The sequence below is a fragment of the Conger conger genome, chromosome 5, assembly GCF_963514075.1.
Source record: "Conger conger chromosome 5, fConCon1.1, whole genome shotgun sequence".
NCBI classification, from domain to species: Eukaryota; Metazoa; Chordata; class Actinopteri; order Anguilliformes; family Congridae; genus Conger; species Conger conger.
The window spans coordinates 31,646,322-31,655,790 of record NC_083764.1 but is presented as its reverse complement, the minus strand read 5'-3'; the positions used below and the strand labels follow the sequence as shown (position 1 = coordinate 31,655,790).

Here is a 9,469-nt window from a genome sequence, read left to right as displayed (position 1 = left end):
CTTCCTACCACTATTCCACTCCTTCGATCTCTCTGCAGCACTCCCCCAACCCAGCGGGCAACGTCCTAGACATTGTCTTTGTGAGAAACTGCTTATACTCCAATCTCAGGGTTACCCCTCGGCATCTCAATTCTCCCTCCCCCTTTCTAAGACTAGTCACAGTAAAATTTAAATAAAATAAATTAATGAATTAAATACAATAGAATTTACACAGTCATAATGAAAACATTGTATTATGTATGTTCATTAAATAAACTGTATAGGAAAATTTCTGTGGGAAAATACTGTGTGGAAAGACAAAATAAAAAAATGGTTGCATCTGTGCTCAAAATCCATGAAACAATGGCTCTCGTGTGGTTAAAAAAAAAAAAAAAAAAAAAACTTTCACACAAATGAAACATTCACAAGTGTACAACTTTATTCAAACATTGTCTAAAAGACTATGCGATTTTATAAAAAAGTTTTTAGTTTCAGAAAATAAAATAAACTCTGCTCAGGAACAAGTCCCTTCTTCGCCCTCCCATTGTCCAGATTTTTTCTGTAAGCATTCATTAAAATAATTTCACCAAAATGTAGCTTTGTTTAGCAATTTAAAAATCATTCAATTTGTTAAAGTTAAATAGAAAACAGCTGGCAACAAACTTGAGAAAAAGAGGCCTCATTTGACAGCTTTTGGGAGTGTAGAGACTTGGAGCCCCCATCCCACAAATATAAAGCATTTTGTGGTATGCAATGGCACCATTATAACATCTTCCTCCTTGTGACAGGTTTTGGGAAGATGGTCTCCAGCAGTCGTTTCCTGCGGAGGTTCCTCCTCTGCAGTGGGGCCTCCCCCTTCTCCTCCCTCTCTACTCCTGGGGCTAGCTCTGTTGGGCTGGCCATGGGGGAGATCAGCTTTATTTTCATGGTTGGTGGGCTCCCAGCTTCAACATTCCTCCTGGAAACAAAATAGTCACACATCAGTAAGAGTTGCAGCTCACAGAGATCACCAGATTTGTCCCAATTAATCAGGAAATAGGGGAGTGCAGGGCAAATCAAAAAGGGTTAACCCATTCCACTTTACCCATTACATTACATGGCATTTAGCAGACGCTCTTATCCAGAGCGACGTACAACAAAGTGCAAATTAAACACAAGAACAAGTGCAAAGAGGACCTGAGAGGACAGTAGTTCCGAGTCCTAGTGTTAACATGCAGAAAATCAGAACCCTTCAAGAGAGTACAATCAACCCCCGCCTTGAGGGCAATTTCCACCTATTTTGTACTAGTCCTCTAAAAGTGTCAATATCTCAAAAACTATTTACTGCACACACATGGTTGAAGACTTAAATTAAAGAAGAGGCATGTACCATTCAGAACAAAGTCAGAACGCGTACGTACAGTGTAGACGAGTTACACTGAAATACAAAAAAGACAAAAAGTTTTTATAGTTTAGCAATGAATATCTCAGTTTCTAAGTCGATTGGAATCAGTTTTAGATTTTTAATAGTCCCAAACCCTACCCCCAGAGCCCAAATCTCCTCCCCCTCTGCGTCCTATGGTGAGCTCTCTATGCTAAGATTTAGCAAAATAATCCAATATATATGTCTACGTCATGTCATGTGGGAAATCGTTTTATAACGATTTGGTAAAGAATGTGCATATTTCTACCAAAATTGCGATAGTTGTAAATGAATCAGGAAGGAAGAAAAATCGAAAGCTCCAGGATGATATGAAAAGCTAAATAAAATATGCATGTGGGCCTTTTAGACTGACCTTCCCACCATAGACTCAGAAACCAGCTATTGCTCAAATGAAAGCAGGCACAACATGAAAGCTTCAGGAGATGTAAAAAGTCAACCCAAAAACATAAAAAATGTAACAAAGTTTAAAAATGTTTTTGCAATTATGGCTATAACCTTATTTGTAAGCATGCCGATAAGAGAACCATACGTATCTTAGTTTTATTTATTAAAAGAAAATTACGTACAGACTGTCTCTTCACAGGTAGATGGACGAACCAAGTTGGTCCGAATGAAAGGTTTGTGTTCTGATGCATTTTTATGTTCAATAATACTATAAATGGTGCTTCTCGTGAAGGCTGCAAGTGTCAGGGTTTTAGGCATTCAACAGTGATGGGGAAACTCCTGATCATTTCTTAGCAATTTAAAAGCACAACTTTGATGACCAATGAAATGTTTAGAGGAATAGATAATGGGTAAATTTTGTTAACTATTATGCAAACTACAAAAATCATGTAGATACTGGTGCTGAAGTAGATACTGTAAAAGCTTTTACCTGGTAGAATGTTTCTTTCTGGGTTTGGCAGTTTCAGTCTGCAGTTGAACAGCTGCAGCCGTCATTCCAGTTTCCTGCAGGCAAAGCAGACCTTTGTCACATTCGGAGAGATAAGAAAAATGGCTTGCTCTGGCTCGATTACTCATGCCTAATCCGCACATCCTGTTTGGTGAGTTGATGGAATAGTTTGTCAGAATTTGGAAAGCTTGGAGGACAATACTGTGCTTTCAAGTCTGAAATTGATAATAGTTTAAAGAAAGAAAACAAAGAAACAAAAACTGAAAATCATTGTTGCCATTCAAAGACAAAGAGGGAATTTCCCCTCCAGAAGCCGGTAATTTATTCACCTGCTTGATACAGGAGGTTTTCTGCCCTTTCATGAGAACACTTAACTGTTAGATAGTTGACCTCTATTAGTAACTAGCTAACTAAAAGGCCTGTAGGGGAAAATTCACAGAACAAAAGATCTCCCTCCTAGAAGCATGATAAAAAATCACAAGTCAAAATCAGACTACCTTAGTGAGCAGGCTGGTTCCTCCAAAGCGCTTGATGATGTATGCTAAAGGTGTATCAATATATCTGTATTAAAGTATGATATGTACCCTATATAGTTTCAAACTGATTAACTGCTAAATTGTGCTAGAATTACACAGCAGCCAGCTGGGGGGGGGGAGGCGTCTCGGACTGTCAAGGACACGGGCAGAGCGAGATATGACTGTACAGCTGATTTCTCCGGGACTCTCGATATTTTAATGCCAGAAGTGTATCTATATGCAAGTGACTTATAATCAATATATCCCATGTACGTTGCTTGTTATCAAATCAAATGAACCTAGAACATTAATAATAGCTGAGCTTGAAATGAGAGCAAAGAATGAAATGTAAATTTACTCCCTTAGAAGAGAATAATTAATGAAATGTTTAGTATGTCTGTATATTAGAAAAGTATATTAGAAGTGAATATTAATTAAATGTTTAGTATGTCTGTATATTTTCAATGATTACTGCTGCTTAGTTCGTCTTATAAAAGCGAAAGATACAGAGTGACGTGTATGGATGACGTGTGTGTTAGAGGGGGGGCATCCAGAACTTTATGAGGTCTGGTAGTTTGCCAAGAGCAGGTGCGGGGTGAAGTGAGGACAGGGGGAGTCCTGAACTTTGTTCGTAGCTGGCAGAACGCCCTGAACTTTGTACAGAGTTGGCAGAGCACAATGACGTTGTGGGAGGAGCGTTGGGAGGAGTTACGATAAGAACAGTGTGGGTGATTTGCCAGAATGAGGTTTGAGGAGGAGTTGTAGGTGGAGTAACTGTGTATAAAATGGGTGTAAAAATGACAGTCGGGTTTCAGTTCTGGAGAACTGATCCGGCTTTATGCAGGTGTGCTAATAAAGTCTGATTTTCCTGAAGAACTTGCTGCCGCGGTGTCGTCTTTTCCCTTGTGAAGATGTTTTTCGACAAATTGAAGATTTTGACTGTTGTTTCCTAGACAAGACAGGCCATGATTTTCCTCTCCAATTTATGTTGCTAGTTGGTCGGAGCCACCTTGTGCTTTTTAAGATCTGGTCTTGCTATCTTTGTCTAGGCAGTACTCAGGTGGAGATAGGGTGTAGTTTGGAGTTTGGAGGTTAAAATGTGGGGGTTGCAGGATGTTCACACTGTGAGTTAGTCTGTCACCTATGCCGGTTCATTCAGCACCTTGAAAGCAAGACCCTCGATCTTGAGGGCCAATTTGCTAGACTCCATTTCACAGTGTTCTGGAACAATAAGCCTCAGCAGTGCTAACACTAGTGTCCCTGCAGTGCCAAACAAAGGTGGCTGCATTCTAAATTGTGGTCAAACTGGTCAATGTGAAAAACTCTGATAAAACACATTATTTACACTAAACAGACTTAGTTGTTAATGAGGAACAGAAGATACACAGACAGCAGGGGTGCGCAATTCCATACCATATCATACAGGGACACAAGATCAGTCTTCGACTGTAATTAATGCCTTCATCAAGAAATGTAGCTAAAATGACCAATTAAGTCATTAGGACCAGCAGTTGGCATGAAAACCAGAAACAGACAAGGCCCTCAGTGCCCACCTCTGGGTTACAGTCATATCCACATTTCAGTTCTAAACACACTATTAGCTGGAACCAAGTCAAACTATATTGATGGGAACATAATTTATTTTCAGGGCTTTTCAGTTTGACTTATCAACTAGACCAAATAGTGAAAAGGTTTTCCTCAGTTAAATATTCATTCATTCAGACATTAACCTACTCACATCTGCAACTATGTGCAGAACATAGGCATGTTGTTTGTTTTATGCACAAGGGTAGCATACAAACAACTACGTACTGCTAGATGCATGGACACAGAATGCTGTTCATTGGATGGCTGATCATTTATTTATTCTTCATACTCGGCAAATCACGCATCTGCCGGGACTGGAGGCAAAAATTATTCTGCTATGAATTCTGCCCACTGCTTGTTAGTTGTTCTTAGTTGCTGAGTTTAAAACTCAGGCAATCTCTAACCTTTCCACAAAATCTAGTTGTGAGTAAAATAGTTCAAATACATTCTTAATATATGCATAATTGCATAATAAAGACAAAACTTCCTTGGTTCAAAAGAGCATGAACTAGCAACACCAATTCAGAATATCATTTTTGCTGATTGCAAGATTGGATGATTTGAGGTTTCGCATTTTTGTCTTGTTCGCAATCTGTGAACAAGAGACAGAAATTGCACCGCTTACAAATAAAGCCATGATGAAACAATTATTTGGGTACAAATGGAAACAAAATGTAGACTAATCATGATTTAAATGTTGACGTTTTAAATGAGTACATTTGAAGTCGTAAGTTTACATACAGGTAGAGGTCATTAAAACTAATTTCTAATCACTCTGCAGTTTTCATGTTCGCCAACTAAAGTGTTGGCAAGTCGGTTAGGACATCTACTTTGCGCATGATAAGACGATGCTTTGGTAGGAAAAGTGCAAATCAATCTCAGAAGAACAACAAAAAACCTTCTGAAGATGCTGGAGGGAACATGTACAAAAGTCTGTATCCACAGTAAAACGAGTCCTATACCGACATAACCTGAAAAGTTGCACTGTAGGTAAGAAGTCACTACTCCAAAAGCGCCATAGAAAAGCCAGACTACAGTTTGCAACTGCACATGGGGAAAAATATCTTACTTTTTAGAGAAATGTCCTCTGGTCTGATGAAATAAAAATGTAGGGGCGGCCTGTAGTGTAGTGGTTAAGGTGCATGACTGGGACAGGGAAGGTTGGTGGTTTGATCCCCGGTGTAGCCACAATAAGATCCGCACAGCCGTTGGGCCCTTGAACAAGGCCCTTAACCCAGCATAGCTCCAGGGGAGGATTGTTTCCTGCTTAATCTAATCAACTGTACGTCGCTCTGGATAAGAGCATCTGCCAAACGCCATTAATGTAATGTAATGTAACTGTTTGGCCATATTGAACATCATTATGTTTGGAGGAAAAACGGAATGGAATAGGCTAGTTGTTGGGAGTTCTTCAATCTCATTTAGAGTTAGTCAGCTATTTGACACATTGTTAAGCACAAGGAATTAATTGCCACCACTGGCAATTCTTTTTTTGGAGTTAATTTTTTTTTTCTTCTTGAGAATTTAAACTAAATTAACCTTTGTTACAGTAAAATATCATAAGCACAGTGATGCAAGGTCTCCTTTCCTTCAATTGAATGTTTTTTTTTTTTTCTTGAATTTGAACTGAATTTCTACATGTTCGTAGCAAAAAAACATTTAATGTGATAAAATAGCATTGTCCTGTTGCATTAATTGGTATATATAGGCCCAGTAGCATTAAAGTACTATTAAAAGGCACTTCAGGCTTATGTGGGAATCTCAGGATTTCCCTGGAGGGGGCACCTCATTCCGGGAATTTAGAAGCGGTCCGATTCGGGAATTCAGGGCAAAAAACGTACAATGTACTAAACAACTCAGCAGTTCATAGCGGGATTGCTTCTGCAAAGAGGAAGGTGTTTACCTCATTGTTCACAGTGTGGGACAAGGTGGAAGCAGCTGGCTGTCGGGTCCGTGTCGTGGGAACACGGAATGCAACCTGAGAGATGTCATTTTGAGGGGGAGAGTCCGCTCTCTTTCCTGCAAAGGACAAAATATTTTAACTAAGAAAACTAAATACACCATGTATGTTTAAAAAAAAGGAAACCTCTACAGCCCATGTGCATCTCAAGTATTAAATTCAGTTTCACTTCCTGTTGATTAAACCATTCAATAATGGCTTAAACCAGCAGTAATGAACCAACACATTGCCCTTCGATCGGCTGATAAAACCAACAAGTTGCCATTGGAAAAACAATGTTCAGTCCTTTTCAAATAAGGCAAGTATCAGTTCATTTGCAAATCAATAATCATTCAGCTTGGGAGCCTCTGCAGGGGGCTGTTCCAGCAGCATTTTTGTTTATTTTTTCCCATGAGCAGAGGGAGCTAACCAGCCTAGGTACTTGCCAACTGCCTAACCTACAAAGCTAACATTAGCCAGTTTAACTGAGAAAGCTATACCTACCCAGGTAACATGGAATCCACACTATCGCCGATAACGATTAGCTGACATTAAAGGTACAATCGATAAGATTTCTGTTAAAACATTGCTACGAGACCATTGTAAATCCCTTCCTATCATTGAAAAAGGTTCACTGACATGGTGACTCACCCTCTGCCTCTGTTTATAGTCCTTCAATTCAGGTTTCAAAGTAAGTGGACAGGCTGGCACTCTGTACCAAAACATTGTATAGTTGTACAATAATTCAAACTCATTGGTCGAAAATTGGTTCCAATTGCCACAGCCAATGGTGTTTCAACATCAGCGTGTTCACAGAGAAGGGGTGGGATAAACAGTGTAGTGGTTTGAGTGTTGCTGCAATCCCTCTCGACCATTCAAAGCCCAAAATTACCTATTGTATCTTTAAATTAAATGGTTTCTCAGATAAAACTAGCAAGCCAAGTTATGCAACAACAAACTCAAATATTTCCATTTTATTTGTTAACCAAGCTACCTGTTTTTCATAAAGACAAGCACTGCATAGCACTTGTGATGTTTCAAATTGAATTAAAAGCTATTTGATTTTAACAGAGAGGCTAACAGAGATTTTTTACAGCAATCTCCACTGTGAATTGCTTGCTTTCTCCTAGCTCGCATGGACAAAGCTGACTGGGCCTAGCCGTTTGGTCTGCCATCTTTTTAAAGATTACTGTATCTTCCTACAGCATAAGCCATCTCGCGCATGCATGTTTTTTAATAGAAAAACACAATTCTTGCCCAGACCCTATGGCTCAGTCCTCAGACCCCTCCTCTTCTCCATCTACACAAGATCCCTTGGCCCCGTTATCTCTGCTCATGGCATCTCCTATCATTGTTATGCCGATGACAGCCAACTCTTTCTCTCCTTCCCCCCATCAGACACACAGGTCTCTATCCGTATCTCCGCCTGCCTGAGAGACATCCAGAGCTGGATGGGCAACCACCATCTAAAGCTCAACCCAGGTAAGACAGAGGTAATCTTCATCCCTGCTTTAACCTCTCCCTTCTCTGATTTCTCCATCTCACTAGGGGATACCACAGTGACCTCATCCCCGAGTGCAAGAAACCTTGGAGTGGTGATGGACAGCAGGCTATCCTTCTCCGAGAACATCACTACGGTGACCCGGGCGTGCAGGTTCTTCCTGTATAACATCCGGAGAATCCAACCCTTTCTCACCACCTACTCCACTCAGCTCCTTGTTCAAGCAATGGTCCTGTCCCGCCTGGACTATTGCAATTCTCTGCTGGCTGGCCTTCCAGCATCTGCCATCAGACCCCTACAACTCATCCAGAATGCTGCAGCCCGTCTGGTATTCAATGTTCCCAGACATTCATATGTCACCCCCCTGCTCAGCAACCTCCACTGGCTGCCTGTTATGGCTCACATCAAATTTAAAACTTTGGTGCTCGCATACCAGGCAGTTAAAGGATCAGCCCCTGTATATATTCAATCCCTTATCAAGACCTATACACCAACAAGACCCCTCCGTTCTGCCACTTCGTTCCGTTAATTCAGATCAGATAGTATCACAATGGCGCAGAAATGTACTTTAGATTTTTTGAAAATCCTAGGAGTGCAACTGATGCCCAGATGACCCATAATGCTTGACCATTATTTTTGCTAGCACTGCCGTCAAGATCGCCGACAACACCCACAGTAGTCCTACCAAGGTTAGTGAAAAGTTTAAACATTATGTTGCTCCCGCACCAGCAGTCAGTGCGGGGGAAAAAGCTAGCAATAACCTAAAGCCATTTGAGGAACCTTCCCAGCCATCCAACTTTGATTTTCCAGGCTGTCGTTATGGAACAGACACATTTGATCGTGCATTCAAACCAGCTTGGTCCAGTAAATGGAAGTGGTTTGAAATCACACTGATAGACTGTGGCAAAAAAGTGGCATATGCTTATTTGGATATGATATTGTAAGCTGTGTAAGATTTTTGTTGCAATAGACTCTGGCAGAAATTATGGCATTCTTATTATTTTTATGCTTTTTGCAATCAATAACATGGGTATGGAGTTTATATTAAAAACGCTCATTTTCAGTCGGCGTACAACTAGGAATAGCCTGAGCAGCCACCAAGCCAGTATCATTTCTATAGAGAGAAACCCTGTAGGAGACTTCTCTCTATAGAAATGATACTGGCTTGTACATTAATAATAGAAATTAACCTCCTATAATGCCATGTCTTCCAGCTAAATCCAACGAAACGCAAACTTGCTTTGTATCCAGTACTCAGACCCATATTCACCAGATTTGCTAGAATACAAACCAAAAAGCTGCAGCAACAGAAATAACGCACTCAAGACCCTGGAAAACACTGACTGAAAATGAGCATCAATTCAAACTTTAACCATTGTAGCCTACAATATAATATTAAGCTGATCCTGAACATCATTATTTGTGAAATGACAGTTATTGCAGTTATGAATATTTCTAGTTTACATTAATTCAAACTGGCAGACTATCCAATATATTAGTCTGGCAAATGAGTTTTTTGTGAGGAGGGATATCTAATGACATTTCAAGTCTCTCGGTCAAACAGGACAGGAGTTATAATTGTTTAATAATTGCAATTTCAATTGACTATTACAGCGCCACTAAGTAGGTAATC

At 40.1% G+C, this 9,469-nt stretch overlaps 1 protein-coding gene across 1 annotated transcript in view; it reads right to left on the bottom strand.

The window, feature by feature from the left end:
- Positions 1-395: 395 nt before the first annotated feature.
- ahctf1 (AT hook containing transcription factor 1) overlaps positions 396-9,469 on the bottom strand; it is a 180,049-nt gene continuing 170,975 nt past the window's right edge. The window contains exons 34-36 of the mRNA XM_061241130.1: positions 6,300-6,415; positions 2,277-2,350; positions 396-937 (exon numbers count right to left, since the gene is read on the bottom strand). Coding sequence (XP_061097114.1) covers positions 742-937; positions 2,277-2,350; positions 6,300-6,415 — 386 coding nt within the window. The 3' untranslated portion in view covers positions 396-741. The remainder of the gene's footprint in view (positions 938-2,276; positions 2,351-6,299; positions 6,416-9,469) is intronic.